At 49.4% G+C, this 18,767-nt stretch overlaps 1 protein-coding gene across 1 annotated transcript in view; it reads right to left on the bottom strand.

The window, feature by feature from the left end:
• LOC112242131 (glutamate receptor-interacting protein 1) overlaps window positions 1-18,311 on the bottom strand; it is a gene marked incomplete at its 5' end in the record, with an annotated part of 42,517 nt that extends 24,206 nt beyond the window's left edge. The window contains 3 exons of the mRNA XM_042313679.1: window positions 1,250-1,394; window positions 9,119-9,264; window positions 18,195-18,311. Coding sequence (XP_042169613.1) covers window positions 1,250-1,394; window positions 9,119-9,264; window positions 18,195-18,311 — 408 coding nt within the window. The remainder of the gene's footprint in view (window positions 1-1,249; window positions 1,395-9,118; window positions 9,265-18,194) is intronic.
• Window positions 18,312-18,767: the final 456 nt, after the last annotated feature.

Here is an 18,767-nt window from a genome sequence, read left to right as displayed (position 1 = left end):
CATGACCCAGGAGAAGAGGCCTTCGGTCTGTGTGCAAAGAGAGTGTCAACAAAATAATCTGTCAGATTAACGCCCCCCCAGAAACCTCAACTCTTTATCCTACTGAGCCAAACACATTTTCTGTCCTCAGACCAGCTGGTCTGGCGTCTGCCTGAGCTATCCAAACCTCCCCAGGGTGTCAGTCAGTTCTACCCAGCACCACCGAGGGAGGGAGGGAGGGAGGGAGGGGGGAGGGAGGGAGGGAGGGGGAGAGAGAGAGAGAGAGAGATATATTCACTTTGTATGTTGTCTACCTCACTTGCTTTGGCAATGTTAACACGTTTCCCATGCCAATAAAGCCCTTGAATTGAGAGAGGGAGAGAGGGAGGGAGGGAGGGAGGGAGGGAGGGAGGGAGGGAGGGAGGGAGGGAGGGAGGGAGGAGAGGAGGGAGGGAGGGAGGGAGGGAGGGATATATTCACTTTGTATGTTGTCTACCTCACTTGCTTTGGCAATGTTAACACATGTTTCCCATGCTAATAAAGCCCTTGAATTGAATTGAGAGAGGGAGAGAGAGAGACAGAGGGAGGGAGGGAGGGAGGGGGGGGAGAGGGAGAGAGAGAGGGAGGGAGAGGGGGAGACAGATCCTGTTCCCTGTCTGTCATCTTCCATCCTGTCCCCTGTCTCTACCAGCTACCCACACCCCATGTCCCCTGTCTCTACCAGCTACCCACACCCCATTCCCCTGTCTCTGCCAGCTACCCACACCCCATGTCCCCTGTCTCTACCAGCTACCCACACCCCATTGCCCTGTCCCCTGTCTCTACCAGCTACCCACACCCCTGTCCCTGCCAGCTACCCACACCCCATGTCCTCTGTCTCTAGCTACCCACACCCCATGTCCCCTGTCTCTACCAGCTACCCACACCCCATGTCCCCTGTCTCTACCAGCTACCCACACCCCATGTCCCCTGTCTCTGCCAGCTAGCCACACCCCATTCCCCTGTCTCTACCAGCTACCCACACCCCATGTCCCCTGTCTCTGCCAGCTACCCACACCCCATGTCCCCTGTCTCTACCAGCTACCCACACCCCATGTCCCCTGTCTCTGCCAGCTACCCACACCCCATTCCCCTGTCTCTGCCAGCTACCCACACCCCATGTCCCCTGTCTCTGCCAGCTACCCACACCCCCTGTCCCCTGTCTCTGCTAGCTACCCACACCCCATGTCCCTTGTCTCTACCAGCTACCCACACCCCCTAGCTCTCTCACCTCTCTGCCAGTCCTCCCTTGGTGAGGCTGGAGATGACGATGGGGTCAAAGGGCTCCTCTGTGCCTGAGATGGTGATCCCCAGCGGGCCTCCATATCTCTTCAGCTCCACCGTGTAGATGATGGATCCAGACAGCTCCTGTTCGTCTGGAACACAGGACAGCACAGTGTCTACCTCCGTCCCTTGGCTTTACAACTCTGTCCCCATGCTGGGACAAGCACTGGTCAGGGTTAGGACCAGGGTTAGGACCAGGGTTAGGACCAGGGTCAGGTTCAGGGTTAGGACCAGGGTTAAGACCAGGGTTAGGACCAGGGTTAAGACCAGGGTTAGGACCAGGGTTAATACCAGGGTTAGGACCAGGGTTAGGGCCAGGGTTAGGACCAGGGTCAGGTTCAGGGTTAGGACCAGGGTTAGGTCCAGGGTTAAGACCAGGGTTAAGACCAGGGTTAGGACCAGGGTCATTTTCAGGGTTAGGACCAGGGTTAGGACCAGGGTCAGGTTCAGGGTTAGGACCAGGGTTAGGACCAGGGTTAAGACCAGGGTTAAGACCAGGGTTAGGACCAGGGTTAAGACCAGGGTTAGGACCAGGGTCAGGGTCAGGACCAGGGTTAGGACCAGGGTTAGAACCAGGGTTAAGACCAGGGTCAGGTTCAGGGTTAGGACCAGGGTTAATACCAGGGTTAAGACCAGGGTGAAGACCAGGGTGAAGACCAGGGTTAGGACCAGGTTTAAGACCAGGGTTAGGGCCAGGGTTAAGACCAGGGTTAGGGCCAGGGTTAAGATCAGGGTTAGGACCAGGGTTAAGACCAGGGTTAGGACCAGGGTTAGCGCCAGGGTTAAGACCAGGGTTAAGACCAGGGTGAAGACCAGGGTTAGGACCAGGGTCAGGTTCATGGTTAGGACCAGGGTCAGGTTCAGGGTTAGGACCAGGGTTAGGACCCGAGTTAAGACCAGGGTTAGGACCAGGGTCAGGTTCATGGTTAGGACCAGGGATAGGGTCAGGGTTAAGACCAGGGTTAGGACCAGGGTCAGGTTCAGGGTTAGGAGCAGGGTCAGGTTCAGGGTTAGGACCAGGGTTAGGACCAGGGTTAAGACCATAGACCATATAGGGTTAGGACCGTTTAGAAATTACAGCATTTTTTGTACATAATCCCCCCATTTTAAGGGACCAAACGTATTGGGACAAGTTCACTATTAAAGGAAGTAGTAAAAAGTGAAGTATTTACTCCCGTATCCATAGCAATGACAACATCAAGCTTGTGCCTCAAATTAGTTGGATGCATTTCCAGTTTGTTTTGGATGTGTTTCAGATTATTTTGTGCCCGATATAAATGAATGGTAAATAATGCATTGTGTCATTTTGGCGTCACTTTAATTGTAAATAAGAATAGAATATGTTTAAAAAACACTTCTAAATTCATGTGGATGTTACCATGGTTACGGACAGTCTTGAATGAATCTCGAAATAATGATGAGTGAGAAACTCATTCAACCTCATAGTCACTGTATCATTACAAATATAAAGGGCTGGAGAACAGAGCCAGAACAACAACAATGATCCTTATGGAGCTCACTGTACGACAGCATGGAGCTAGATAACAGGGTAGAGCTAGATAACAGTGTAGAGCTGGAGAACAGTGTAGGGCTAGATAACAGTGTAGAGCTGGAGAACAGTGTAGGGCTAGATAACAGTGTAGAGTTAGATAACAGTGTAGAGCTAGATAACAGAGTGGAGCTAGATAACAGTATAGTGCTGGAGAACAGAGCCAGAGCAACAACAATGATCCTTATGGAGCTCACTGTACGACAGCATGGAGCTAGATAACAGGGTAGAGCTAGATAACAGTGTAGGGCTAGATAACAGCATGGAGCTAGATAACAGTGTAGGGCTAGATAACAGTGTAGGGCTAGATAACAGCTCCAAGCTAGATAACAGTGTAGAGCTAGGACAGGGAGGACCTAGAGAGAGTGAGAGGACCAAAAGAGAGAGAGAGGACCTAGAGAGCGAGAGGAAGGACCTAGAGAGAGAGAGAGGACCTAGAAAGAGAGAGGACCTAGAAAGAGAGAGGACCTAGAAAGAGAGAGGACCTAGAAAGAGAGAGAGGACCTAGAGAGAGAACCTAGAAAGAGAGAGGACCTAGAGAGAGACCTAGAGAGAGGACCTAGAAAGAGAGAGGACCTAGAGAGAGGACCTAGAGAGAGGACCTAGAAAGAGAGGACCTAGAAAGAGAGAGGACCTAGAGAGAGGACCTAGACCTAGAAAGAGAGAGGACCTAGAGAGAGACCTAGAGAGAGGAGGACCTAGAGAGAGGACCTAGAGAGAGGACCTAGAGAGAGAGAGGAAGGACCTAGAGAGAGAGAGAGGACCTAGAAAGAGAGAGGACCTAGAAAGAGAGAGGACCTAGAAAGAGAGAGGACCTAGAAAGAGAGAGAGGACCTAGAGAGAGAACCTAGAGAGAGAGAGAGGACCTAGAGAGAGAGGAATGACCTAGAGAGAGAACCTAGAGAGAGAGGAATGACCTAGAGAGAGAACCTAGAGAGAGAGAGAGGCCCTAGAGAGAGAGAGAGGACCTAGAGAGAGAGGACTGAGATAGAGAGGACCTAGAGAGAGAGGACTGAGATAGAGAGGACCTAGAGAGAGAGAGGACTGAGATAGAGAGGACCTAGAGAGAGAGGACTGAGATAGAGAGGACCTAGAGAGAGAGAGGACTGAGATAGAGAGGCCCTAGAGAGAGAGAGGACTGAGATAGAGAGAGGACTGAGATAGAGAGGACCTAGAGAGAGAGAGGACTGAGATAGAGAGGACCTAGAGAGAGAGAGGGCTGAGATAGAGAGGACCTAGAGAGAGAGGACTGAGAGAGAGAGGGAGTGGAGAACTCTCTCCGTGTTGAGAGGGCATCCCACTTTAGACGGACTGTAGCCCAGCTGTGAGTTCCTCTCCATCAGACCAGGAGCGCTAAAAAAGAAGCCCTGCTCATTTGAAACTCAGAGGGTTTCAGTTTCCTCACACATACAGATCAGATCAGAGGGTCTACGCTACAGTTTCCTCATACATACAGATCAGATCAGAGGGTCTACGCTACAGTTTCCTCATACATACAGATCAGAGGGTCTACGCTACAGTTTCCTCATACATACAGATCAGATCAGAGGGTCTACGCTACAGTTTCCTCATACATACAGATCAGATCAGAGGGTCTACGCTACAGTTTCCTCATACATACAGATCAGAGGGTCTACGCTACAGTTTCCTCATACATACAGATCAGATCAGAGGGTCTACGCTACAGTTTCCTCATACATACAGATCAGATCAGAGGGTCTACGCTACAGTTTTCATACAGATCATACATACAGATCAGATCAGAGGGTCTACGCTACAGTTTCCTCATACATACAGATCAGATCAGAGGGTCTACGCTACAGTTTCCTCATACATACAGATCAGATCAGAGGGTCTACGCTACAGTTTCCTCATACATACAGATCAGATCAGAGGGTCTACGCTACAGTTTCCTCATACATACAGATCAGATCAGAGGGTCTACGCTACAGTTTCCTCATACATACAGATCAGATCAGAGCAGCTGCTGAGAGCTGGAGACTCTTTGAGGAAGAAGAACCGGCTGAGTGTCTGAATAAAGTAGCACGAATCTACAATCCCTACTTGGTTTAACTACTTCGTGTTTTTCAGTGCTACTTGGAGAGTTGAATATTGGTTAATATAACACATGAAGATGTTTCCTCTGTTGAAAGCTGACCCGGCCTGTTACCTCAAAGCATCCCAGAGTACGAGTGCTGAACCAGGATCTGATCTCTTATTCATTATCATTTAGTAGGATTTCATTTTTATTTTTTTATTTAACATGTATTTCTCTAGGCAAGTCAGTTTAAGAATAAATCCTGTTTTACAATGACGGCCTACACCGGGCAAGCCTGGAATAGGGGAGCCAGAGGAGAACCCCTTAACTCTCCTCCCAGTGACTATGGGTGGTGGGAGGAGCCAGGAGGAGAAACCCTTAACTCTCCTCCCAGTGACTATGGGTGGTGGGAGGAGCCAGGAGGAGCCAGGAGGAGAAACCCTTAACTCTCCTCCCAGTGACTATGGGTGGTGGGAGGAGCCAGAGGAGAACCCTAACTCTCCTCCCAGTGACTATGGGTGGTAGGAGGAGCCAGAGGAGAACCCTTAACTCTCCTCCCAGTGACTATGGGTGGTGGGAGGAGCCAGAGGAGAACCCCTTAACTCTCCTCCCAGTGACTATGGGTGGTAGGAGGAGCCAGGAGGAGAAACCCTTAACTCTCCTCCCAGTGACTATGGGTGGTGGGAGGAGCCAGAGGAGAACCCCTTAACTCTCCTCCCAGTGACTATGGGTGGTAGGAGGAGCCAGGAGGAGAAACCCTTAACTCTCCTCCCAGTGACTATGGGTGGTGGGAGGAGCCAGAGTGACTAATGGGAGGAGCCAGGAGGAGAAACCCTTAACTCTCAATCCCTGACTTGGGGTGGTAGGAGGAGCCAGGAGGAGAAACCCTTAACTCTCCTCCCAGTGACTATGGGTGGTAGGAGGAGCCAGGAGGAGAAACCCTTAACTCTCCTCCCAGTGACTATGGGTGGTGGGAGGAGCCAGGAGGAGAAACCCTTAACTCTCCTCCCAGTGACTATGGGTGGTAGGAGGAGCCAGAGGAGAACCCCTTAACTCTCCTCCCAATGACTATGGGTGGTAGGAGGAGCCAGGAGGAGAAACCCTTAACTCTCCTCCCAGTGACTATGGGTGGTGGGAGGAGCCAGAGGAGAACCCCTTAACTCTCCTCCCAGTGACTATGGGTGGTGGGAGGAGCCAGGAGGAGAAACCCTTAACTCTCCTCCCAGTGACTATGGGTGGTGGGAGGAGCCAGCCTGGGTGGTGGGAGGAGCCAGGAGGAGAAACCCTTAACTCTCCTCCCAGTGACTATGGGTGGTGGGAGGAGCCAGGAGGAGAAACCCTTAACTCTCCTCCCAGTGACTATGGGTGGTGGGAGGAGCCAGGAGGAGAAACCCTTAACTCTCCTCCCAGTGACTATGGGTGGTAGGGAGGAGCCAGGAGGAGAAACCCTTAACTCTCCTCCCAGTGACTATGGGTGGTGGAGGAGCCAGAGGAGAACCCCTTAACTCTCCTCCCAGTGACTATGGGTGGTAGGAGGAGCCAGGAGGAGAAACCCTTAACTCTCAAATCAAATCAAATCAAATCAAATCAAATCTCCTTTAATCAAATCTCCCTTAACTCTCCTCCCAGTGACTATGGGTGGTGGGAGGAGCCAGGAGGAGAAACCCTTAACTCTCCTCCCAGTGACTATGGGTGGTAGGAGGAGCCAGGAGGAGAAACCCTTAACTCTCCTCCCAGTGACTATGGGTGGTGGGAGGAGCCAGGAGGAGAAACCCTTAACTCTCCTCCCAGTGACTATGGGTGGTGGGAGGAGCCAGGAGGAGAAACCCTTAACTCTCCTCCCAGTGACTATGGGTGGTGGGAGGAGCCAGGAGGAGAAACCCTTAACTCTCCTCCCAGTGACTATGGGTGGGGGAGGAGCCAGGAGGAGAAACCCTTAACTCTCCTCCCAGTGACTATGGGTGGTGGGAGGAGCCAGGAGGAGAAACCCTTAACTCTCCTCCCAGTGACTATGGGTGGTGGGAGGAGCCAGGAGGAGAAACCCTTAACTCTCCTCCCAGTGACTATGGGTGGTGGGAGGAGCCAGGAGGAGAAACCCTTAACTCTCCTCCCAGTGACTATGGGTGGTGGGAGGAGCCAGGAGGAGAAACCCTTAACTCTCCTCCCAGTGACTATGGGTGGTGGGAGGAGCCAGGAGGAGAAACCCTTAACTCTCCTCCCAGTGACTATGGGTGGTGGGAGGAGCCAGGAGGAGAAACCCTTAACTCTCCTCCCAGTGACTATGGGTGGTGGGAGGAGCCAGGAGGAGACGCGTAGCTAAAGTGACAGATACACTCTGCCTGCAACACATTAATATGGGAAGCTCTTTGAGGATGTGTGTGTGTGTGTGTGTGTGTGTGTGTGTGTGTGTGTGTGTGTGTGTGTGTGTGTGTGTGTGTGTGTGTGTGTGTGTGTGTGTGTGTGTGTGTGTGTGTGTGTGTGTGTGTTTAAACACTCTGACTACATTAGTAATAACAGTGAACTGAGTCCTGGAACCTGATTATCTCTGTTTCATTACAACTTCAATTAGAAATATTTAGTTCCTCGTTCAAACAAATAACCAACGGAACCAAACAGACACTAGACGCATAGGGCGCATCCCAAATCCCCCCCCCTTTTCCCCTTTCTAGTGCACTACTTTTGACCAGGGCCTATAGGGCCCCTCTAAAGGGAATAGGGGGCCATTTGAGAGACATGGAAACAGATGAATCAGTAAACATGGATGTCTGATGTCAGGTTGATTACCCCCCCCCCCTCTGTGAGCCGATTGGTTCATCACGTCACCGTGGGGACGCGTTGGTTGTTAAATGGTCTGATTGAACAAACAAAGCGTCTCATTTGTTCCAATTAAACTAATCTAAGCCTAATATGCCTACAGAGTAGTAGCTCTGTGATGATTGGCCGTGATGGGGTCTCCTGCTGCATTGCGATAGGTTAAGGGGAACTGAGAATACTCTTTCAGGAAACGGAGTGGTGGGCAGGACTGTGTTATCTCCAGTGGGCTGGGTTTACACAGGAAGTCCAGTTATTTCAGGAAACAGTGTGGTGGGCAGGACTGCGTTATCTCCAGTGGGCTGGGTTTACACAGGAAGTCCAGTTATTTCAGGAAACAGTGTGGTGGTGGGGCTGGGTTTAGGACTGTTTCAGTTATGTGGGACTGTGTTAATGTGTATTGCTGATGATATCCTAGGGCTGTAGAGATGGGTTGGAGTGAGTGTTAACTCACACACTTTGTTTTAGGTATGACCGGCCTGGTCAGGTGAATTATATCTAACAAGGACAGTGGTTTTGACTAACAGAGAGGTTGGGACAGTGGTTTTGACTAACAGAGAGGTTGGTACAGTGGTTTTGACTAACAGAGAGGTTGGTTCAGTGGTTTTGACTAACAGAGAGGTTGGTACAGTGGTTTTGACTACTAGCGAGGTTGGTACAGTGGTTTTGACTAACAGAGAGGTTGGTTCAGTGGTTTTGACTAGCAGAGAGGTTGGTTCAGTGGTTTTGACTAACAGAGAGGTTGGTACAGTGGTTTTGACTAACAGAGAGGTTGGGTCAGGGGTTTTGACTAACAGAGAGGTTGGTACAGTGGTTTTGACTAACAGAGAGGTTGGGTCAGGGGTTTTTACTAACACAGAGGTTGGGTCAGTGGTTTTGACTAACAGAGAGGTTGGTACAGTGGTTTTGACTAACAGAGAGGTTGGGTCAGTGGTTTTGACTAACAGAGAGGTTGGTACAGTGGTTTTCACTAACAGAGAGGTTGGTTCAGTGGTTTTGACTAACAGAGAGGTTGGGTCAGTGGTTTTGACTAACAGAGAGGTTGGTTCAGTGGTTTTGACTAACAGAGAGGTTGGTTCAGTGGTTTTGACTAGCAGAGAGGTTGGGTCAGTGGTTTTGACTAACAGAGAGGTTGGTACAGTGGTTTTGACTAACAGAGAGGTTGGTACAGTGGTTTTGACTAACAGAGAGGTTGGTACAGTGGTTTTGACTAACAGAGAGGTTGGTTCAGTGGTTTTGACTAGCAGAGAGGTTGGTACAGTGGTTTTGACTAACAGAGAGGTTGGTACAGTGGTTTTGACTAACAGAGAGGTTGGGTCAGTGGTTTTGACTAACAGTGTGTGTGTGTGTGTGTGTCCAGTGTGTGTGTGTGTGTGTCCAGTGTGTGTGTGTGTGTGTGTCCAGTGTGTACGCACTACCTGAGTTGTCCTCGTCCTTGCGGATCTTGAGCTTGACCAGTTCTTCACACTGCTGGAGAATCTGAACAGCGTCTTCCATGGAGCAGTTGTCCAGCCGGATGTTATCGATGGCCAGCAGCTTGTCCCCCAGCTCCAGAGTCCCAGTCCTGGGGAGAGGAATACACAGACCAGGGTTTAGAGGTGACCAGCAGCTTGTCCCCCAGCTCCAGAGTCCCAGTCCTGGGGAGAGGAACACACAGACCAGGGTTTAGAGGTGACCAGCAGCTTGTCCCCCAGCTCCAGAGTCCCAGTCCTGGGGAGAGGAACACACAGACCAGGGTTTAGAGGTGACCAGCAGCTTGTCCCCCAGCTCCAGAGTCCCAGTCCTGGGGAGAGGAACACACAGACCAGGGTTTAGAGGTGACCAGCAGCTTGTCCCCCAGCTCCAGAGTCCCAGTCCTGGGGAGAGGAACACACAGACCAGGGTTTAGAGGTGACCAGCAGCTTGTCCCCCAGCTCCAGAGTCCCAGTCCTGGGGAGAGGAACACACAGACCAGGGTTTAGAGGTGACCAGCAGCTTGTCCCCCAGCTCCAGAGTCCCAGTCCTGGGGAGAGGAACACACAGACCAGGGTTTAGAGGTGACCAGCAGCTTGTCCTCCAGCTCCAGAGTCCCAGTCCTGGGGAGAGGAACACACAGACCAGGGTTTAGAGGTGACCAGCAGCTTGTCCCCCAGCTCCAGAGTCCCAGTCCTGGGGAGAGGAACACACAGACCAGGGTTTAGAGGTGACCAGCAGCTTGTCCCCCAGCTCCAGAGTCCCAGTCCTGGGGAGAGGAACACACAGACCAGGGTTTAGAGGTGACCAGCAGCTTGTCCCCCAGCTCCAGAGTCCCAGTCCTGGGGAGAGGAACACACAGACCAGGGTTTAGAGGTGACCAGCAGCTTGTCCCCCAGCTCCAGAGTCCCAGTCCTGGGGAGAGGAACACACAGACCAGGGTTTAGAGGTGACCAGCAGCTTGTCCCCCAGCTCCAGAGTCCCAGTCCTGGGGAGAGGAACACACAGACCAGGGTTTAGAGGTGACCAGCAGCTTGTCCCACAGCTCCAGAGTCCCAGTCCTGGGGAGAGGAACACACAGACCAGGGTTTAGAGGTGACCAGCAGCTTGTCCCCCAGCTCCAGAGTCCCAGTCCTGGGGAGAGGAACACACAGACCAGGGTTTAGAGGTGACCAGCAGCTTGTCCCCCAGCTCCAGAGTCCCAGTCCTGGGGAGAGGAACACACAGACCAGGGTTTAGAGGTGACCAGCAGCTTGTCCCCCAGCTCCAGAGTCCCAGTCCTGGGGAGAGGAACACACAGACCAGGGTTTAGAGGTGACCAGCAGCTTGTCCCCCAGCTCCAGAGTCCCAGTCCTGGGGAGAGGAACACACAGACCAGGGTTTAGAGGTGACCAGCAGCTTGTCCCCCAGCTCCAGAGTCCCAGTCCTGGAGAGAGGAACACACAGACCAGGGTTTAGGTGACCAGCAACTTGTCCCCCAGCTCCAGAGTCCCAGTCCTGGGGAGAGGAACACACAGACCAGGGTTTAGAGGTGACCAGCAGCTTGTCCCCCAGCTCCAGAGTCCCAGTCCTGGGGAGAGGAACACACAGACCAGGGTTTAGAGGTGACCAGCAGCTTGTCCCACAGCTCCAGAGTCCCGGTCCTGGGGAGAGGAACACACAGACCAGGGTTTAGAGGCGACCAGCAGCTTGTCCCCCAGCTCCAGAGTCCCAGTCCTGGGGAGAGGAACACACAGACCAGGGTTTAGAGGTGACCAGCAGCTTGTCCCCCAGCTCCAGAGTCCCAGTCCTGGGGAGAGGAACACACAGACCAGGGTTTAGAGGTGACCAGCAGCTTGTCCCCCAGCTCCAGAGTCCCAGGGAGAGGAACACACAGACCAGGGTTTAGAGGTGACCAGGACTGTCTTCAGTCCTATATTCTACAGTGTGTACTATGTGTAAATGTGGTCAGTTGATAAGACTGGTTACAACACCAGTTCAGTGTTGCTCACATGCTGATCTTTCACAACAAACACTGATCTGAATTGATCTGGTCTAGAAACATTCATTACTCATCATGCGTCCACATACTGTACACAGTCATAGTTCTCACCAACACACAGACAGAATCCCCCCCCCACCACCACCATAGACAGATACACAGATGTAATGCATGTTTAACTCTGTCAGAGACTCAAACAGAGTTATGGTAACAGGAGGCCCTGACAGAGACAAGCTGCTGAAATGAGACTCACAGAGACCTGTTAACAGGAGGCCCTGACAGAGACAAGCTGCTGAAATGAGACTCACAGAGACCTGGTAACAGGAGGCCCTGACAGAGACAAGCTGCTGAAATGAGACTCACAGAGACCTGTTAACAGGAGGCCCTGACAGAGACAAGCTGCTGAAATGAGACTCACAGAGACCTGGTAACAGGAGGCCCTGACAAAGACAAGCTGCTGAAATGAGACTCACAGAGACCTGGTAACAGGAGGCCCTGACAGAGACAAGCTGCTGAAATGAGACTCACAGAGACCTGTTAACAGGAGGCCCTGACAGAGACAAGGTGCTGAAATGAGACTCACAGAGACCTGGTAACAGGAGGCCCTGACAGAGACAAGCTGCTGAAATGAGACTCACAGAGACCTGGTAACAGGAGGCCCTGACAGAGACAAGCTGCTGAAATGAGACTCAAAGAGACCTGTTAACAGGAGGCCCTGACAGAGACAAGCTGCTGAAATGAGACTCACAGAGACCTGGTAACAGGAGGCCCTGACAGAGACAAGCTGCTGAAATGAGACTCACAGAGACCTGGTAACAGGAGGCCCTGACAGAGACAAGCTGCTGAAATGAGACTCACAGAGGCCTGGTAACAGGAGGCCCTGACAGAGACAAGCTGCTGAAATGAGACTCACAGAGACCTGGTAACAGGAGGCCCTGACAGAGACAAGCTGCTGAAATGAGACTCACAGAGACCTGGTAACAGGAGGCCCTGACAGAGACAAGCTGCTGAAATGAGACTCACAGAGACCTGGTAACAGGAGGCCCTGACAGAGACAAGCTGCTGAAATGAGACTCACAGAGACCTGTTAACAGGAGGCCCTGACAGAGACAAGCTGCTGAAATGAGACTCACAGAGACCTGTTAACAGGAGGCCCTGACAGAGACAAGCTGCTGAAATGAGACTCACAGAGACCTGGTAACAGGAGGCCCTGACAGAGACAAGCTGCTGAAATGAGACTCACAGAGACCTGGTAACAGGAGGCCCTGACAGAGACAAGCTGCTGAAATGAGACTCACAGAGACTTGTTAACAGGAGGCCCTTGACAGAGACAAGGGAATGCTGAAATCAGACTATCAGAGACCTGGTAACAGGAATATAGGCCCTGATCAAACATATCAGAGCTTGTTGAAATGAGATCAAACATATCAGAGACTTGTTAACATAGAACATAGGGTCTTGATCAAACATATCAGAGACTTGTTAACAGGGAATATAGGGTTTTGATCAAACATATCAGAGACTTGTTAACAGGAAATATAGGGTTTTGATCAAACATAGTGCACTACACAGGGAATAGGGTGCCATTTGGAATGCAGCCCAGGCAGTCATCAGTTTGCTCCCATCCCTCCCTTCACCATGACAACACAGAGGCAGAATACAGAATACTGTTCAGTTGTCCTCATTCCTCATTCTGGAACAACATTTTATATTACAATGTAATCCAGAGAAAGAAACTCATTATTCAAATGACCAATAATCTCTGTTTTTTTTTAATTTATTTTTTTACTAATGTCCAAAATGACTAAATCCTAAAAGGTATAAGGGACAACACCTGCCCAATTTACCTGAAAGCCAGGTCATCGTTACGGTAAATACCCTAGTACAAGAGCATAGGAAAAGGTTTTATTAACGTACCTCCTCTAATAGAGCAGCAGAATATAAACTAGAATCACATCATAAATCCCCAGTGCCTTTCCCTCTGTCTCCTTGACAGGGGTAACTAATACCTAGATAGAACAGGACTGGGTGCCTCTCCTCTGTCTCCTTGACAGGGGTAACTAATACCTAGATATAACAGGACAGGATGCCTTTCCCTCAGGCTCCTTGACAGGGGTAACTAATACCTAGATATAACAGGACAGGATGCCTTTCCCTCAGTCTCCTTGACAGGGGTAACTAATACCTAGATATAACAGGACAGGATGCCTTTCCCTCAGTCTCCTTGACAGGGGTAACTAATACCTAGATATAACAGGACAGGATGCCTTTCCCTCTGTCTCCTTGACAGGGGTAACTAATACCTAGATAGCTCTGGACAGGATGCCTAATCCTAGATAGCTCTGTCTCCTTGACAGGGGTAACTAATACCTAGATAGAACAGGACTGGGTGCCTCTCTCTGTCTCCTTGACAGGGGTAACTAATACCTAGATATAACAGGACTAGGTGCCTCTCCTCTGTCTCCTTGACAGGGGTAACTAATACCTAGATAGCTGTGTCTCCTTGACAGGGGTAACTAATACCTAGATATAACAGGACTGGGTGCCTCTCCTCTGTCTCATTGACAGGGGTAACTAATACCTAGATAGCTCTGTCTCCTTGACAGGGGTAACTAATACCTAGATAGCTGGTGTCTCCTCTGTCTCCTTGACAGGGTAACTAATACCTAGATAGCTCTGTCTCCTTGACAGGGTAACTAATACCTAGATAGCTGTGTCTCCTTGACAGGGGTAACTAATACCTAGATAGCTGTGTCTCCTTGACAGGGGTAACTAATACCTAGATAGCTCTGTCTCCTTGACAGGGGTAACTAATACCTAGATAGCTCTGTCTCCTTGACAGGGGTAACTAATACCTAGATATAACAGGACTCCTCTCCTCAGTCTCCTTGACAGGGGTAACTAATACCTAGATAGCCTGTCTCCTTGACAGGGGTAACTAATACCTAGATAGCTCTGGCTCCTTGACAGGGGTAACTAATACCTAGATATAACAGGACAGGATGCCTTTCCCTCTCTCTCTTGACAGGAGTAACTCATACCTAGATAGAACAGGACTGTGTGCCTCTCTCAGTCTCCTTGACAGGGGTAACTAATACCTAGATAGCTCTGTCTCCTTGACAGGGGTAACTAATACCTAGATAGCTCTGTCTCCTTGACAGGGTAACTAATACCTAGATAGCTCTGTCTCCTTGACAGGGGTAACTAATACCTAGATAGCTCTGTCTCCTTGACAGGGGTAACTAATACCTAGATAGCTCTGTCTCCTTGACAGGGGTAACTAATACCTAGATATAACAGGACAGGGTGCTTTGGGGAGAGAATCATAATCACTGATTAGTGCATAACCCAATTCCTCTCATCTTCCTCTCAGCATAATTACCAGATCTGTTTCCCAAATGGAACCCTATTCTCTATATAGTGTACTAGTTTTGACCAGGGCCCATAGGGAATAGGTGCCAATTGGGCCGCAGCCAAGGTAAACATATGTGTTGGTTGCGTAAGGCCTGGCAAAACGAGGGCAGAGACAGAATGTGGGTTAATTAGTTAGAGCCCTGGTGGTAAACAGAATGCAGCGTCGCCTTGGTAACGGGTCTGGATGTAAACACAGAAAACACCCAGCCCAGTTACTGCAGAAGGAGGGGTTTAAAACTACATCTCTGTCTGTAGGTTGTGTGTGTGTGTGTGTGTGTATTTGTGTGTGTGTGTGTGTATTTGTGTGTGTGTGTGTGTGTGTATGTGTGTGTATTTGTGTGTGTGTTTGTGTATTTGTATGTGTGTGTGTGTGTGTGTGTGTGTGTGTGTGTGTGTTTGTGTGTGTATTTGTGTGTGTGTGCGTGTGTGTGTGTGTGTATGTGTGTGTGTCTGTGTGTGTGTGGGTGTATGTGTGTGTGTGTGTGTGTGTGTCTGTGTGTGTGTCTGTGTGTGTGTATGTGTATTTGTGTGCTACACACAACTTGTAGCTACTGCTACTGGGATTTAATTGAAGAACCTTGTCCGCTGCCTCCCACAACGAGATGACAACATCCGTTTGTTAGCTAGCGACTCGTCAAGCTGGCCCACTTCAGTTGAGAGGTTCAATCACAGTTTATACGTGTGTCCTAACGGTGTGTGTGACGTCTCATGGTGTTTTTTATTATGTGGGGTAATGGCCCCCTGGGGGTCGTGAACCACAGAGCAGGGAGCCTGGCCACTGACCATCGGAACACGGAGCCTGGCCACTGACCATCGGAACACGGAGCCTGGCCACTGAACATCGGAACACGGAGCCTGGCCACTGACCATCGGAACACGGAGCCTGGCCACTGACCATCGGAACACGGAGCCTGGCCACTGAACATCGGAACACGGAGCCTGGCCACTGAACATCGGAACACGGAGCCTGGCCATTGAACATCGGAACACAGAGCCTGGCCACTGAACATCGGAACACGGAGCCTGGCCACTGAACATCGGAACACAGAGCCTGACCACTGAACACGGAGCCTGACAACTGAACATCGGAACACAGAGCCTGACAACTGAACATCGGAACACAGAGCCTGACAACTGAACATCGGAACCTGACAACTGAACATCGGAACACGGAGCCTGGCCACTGAACATCGGAACACGCAGCCTGGCCACTGAACACAGAACACGGAGCCTGGCCACTGAACACGGAACACGGAGCCTGGCCACTGAACACGGAACACGGAGCAGGGAGCCTGGCCACTGAACACGGAGCCTGGCCACTGAACACGGAACACGGAGCCTGGCCACTGAACACGGAGCCTGGCCACTGAACATCGGAACACGGAGCCTGGCCACTGAACATCGGAACACGGAGCCTGGCCACTGAACATCGGAACACGGAGCCTGGCCACTGACCATACTTTCGCAAGGCACTGTACCTGTGATCAGGTTGATTGGTGTATTTACCTGTGATCAGGTTGATTGGTGTATTTACCTGTGATCAGGTTGATTGGTGTATTTACTGTACCTGTGAGCAGGTTGATTGGTTGATTGATGTATTTACCTGTGAGCAGCTTGATTGATGTATTTACCTGTGAGCAGGTTGATTGGTGTATTTACCTGTGATCAGGTTGATTGGCTGATTGGTGTATTTACCTGTGATCAGGTTGATTGGTGTATTTACCTGTGATCAGGTTGATTGGCTGATTGGTGTATTTACCTGTGATCAGGTTGATTGGCTGATTGGTGTATTTACCTGTGAGCAGGTTGATTGGTTGATTGGTGTATTTACCTGTGAGCAGGTTGATTGATGTATTTACCTGTGATCAGGTTGATTGGCTGATTGGTGTATTTACCTGTGAGCAGGTTGATTGGCTGATTGGTGTATTTACCTGTGAGCAGGTTGATTGATGTATTTACCTGTGAGCAGGTTGATTGGCTGATTGGTGTATTTACCTGTGAGCAGGTTGATTGGTTGATTGATGTATTTACCTGTGAGCAGGTTGATTGATGTATTTACCTGTGAGCAGTTTGATTGGTGTATTTACCTGTGATCAGGTTGATTGGCTGATTGGTGTATTTACCTGTGAGCAGGTTGATTGGCTGATTGATGTATTTACCTGTGAGCAGGTTCATTGATGTATCTACCTGTGAGCAGTTTGATTGGTGTATTTACCTGTGAGCAGGTTGATTGGTTGATTGATGTATTTACCTGTGAGCAGGTTGATTGATGTATTTACCTGTGAGCAGGTTGATTGGTGATTGATGTATTTACCTGTGAGCAGGTTGATTGGTTGATTGATGTATTTACCTGTGAGCAGGTTGATTGATTGGTGAGCAGGTTGATTGATGTATTTACCTGTGAGCAGGTTGATTGATGTATTTACCTGTGAGCAGGTTGATTGGTTGATTGATGTATTTACCTGTGAGCAGGTTGATTGATGTATTTACCTGTGAGCAGGTTGATTGATGTATTTACCTGTGATCAGGTTGATTGGTGTATTTACCTGTGAGCAGGTTGATTGGCTGATTGATGTATTTACCTGTGAGCAGTTTGATTGGTGTATTTACCTGTGAGCAGGTTGATTGGTTGATTGATGTATTTACCTGTGAGCAGGTTGATTGGTTGATTGATGTATTTACCTGTGATCAGGTTGATTGGTTGATTGATGTATTTACCTGTGAGCAGGTTGATTGGTTGATTGATGTATTTACCTGTGATCAGGTTGATTGATGTATTTACCTGTGAGCAGTTTGATTGGTGTATTTACCTGTGAGCAGGTTGATTGATTGGTGTATTTACCTGTGAGCAGGTTGATTGGCTGATTGGTGTATTTACCTGTGAGCAGGTTGATTGGCTGATTGGTGTATTTACCTGTGAGCAGGTTGATTGGCTGATTGTGTATTTACCTGTGAGCAGGTTGATTGATGTATTTACCTGTGAGCAGGTTGATTGGTGTATTTACCTGTGAGCAGGTTGATTGATGTATTTACCTGTGAGCAGGTTGATTGGTTGATTGATGTATTTACCTGTGAGCAGGTTGATTGGCTGATTGATGTATTTACCTGTGAGCAGGTTGATTGATGTATTTACCTGTGAGCAGGTTGATTGGCTGATTGGTGTATTTACCTGTGAGCAGGTTGATTGGCTGATTGGTGTATTTACCTGTGAGCAGGTTGATTGATGTGTATTTACCTGTGAGCAGGTTGATTGGTGTATTTACCTGTGAGCAGGTTGATTGATGTATTTACCTGTGAGCAGGTTGATTGATGTATTTACCTGTGAGCAGGTTGATTGGCTGATTGATGTATTTACCTGTGAGCAGGTTGATTGATGTATTTACCTGTGAGCAGGTTGATTGATGTATTTACCTGTGAGCAGGTTGATTGATGTATTTACCTGTGAGCAGGTTGATTGGTGTTGATTTTTACCTGTGAGCAGGTTGATTGATGTATTTACCTGTGAGCAGGTTGATTGATGTATTTACCTGTGAGCAGGTTGATTGATGTATTTACCTGTGAGCAGGTTGATTGGTGTATTTACCTGTGAGCAGGTTGATTGGTTGATTGATGTATTTACCTGTGAGCAGGTTGATTGATGTATTTACCTGTGAGCCACGCTGCCCTTCTTGATGTCGGAGATGATGAGAGCGTCCCCAGGTTTCCTACTGGATGGAGCTAGGAGCAGAGGAAGAAAGGATGGAGGTATGAGAGAGGTTGATTGGCTGACGGGGTTATACCATTAACAAAACCACATTGATTATTTACCATTAACAAAACCACAGGCTTATACCATTTACAAAACCACGTGGTTATACCATTAACAAAACCACAGGTTATACCATTAACAAAACCACGGGGTTTTACCATTAACAAAACCACAGGCTTATACCATTAACAAAACCATTATACCATTAACAAAACCACAGGCTTATACCATTAACAAAACCACAGGGGTTATACCATTAACAAAACCACGGGGTTATACCATTAACAAAACCACAGGCTTATACCTTAACAAAACCACAGGGTTATACCATTAACAAAACCACGGGGTTATACCATTAACAAAACCACAGGCTTATACCATTAACAAAACCACGGGGTTATACCATTAACAAAACCACAGGCTTATACCATTAACAAAACCACGGGGTTATACCATTAACAAAACCACAGGG

Source organism: Oncorhynchus tshawytscha, unplaced genomic scaffold (genome assembly GCF_018296145.1).
Source record: "Oncorhynchus tshawytscha isolate Ot180627B unplaced genomic scaffold, Otsh_v2.0 Un_contig_18165_pilon_pilon, whole genome shotgun sequence".
NCBI lineage: Eukaryota > Metazoa > Chordata > Actinopteri > Salmoniformes > Salmonidae > Oncorhynchus > Oncorhynchus tshawytscha.
The sequence above is the reverse complement of the archived record's forward strand: the minus strand, read 5'-3'. Positions and strand labels throughout refer to the sequence as shown.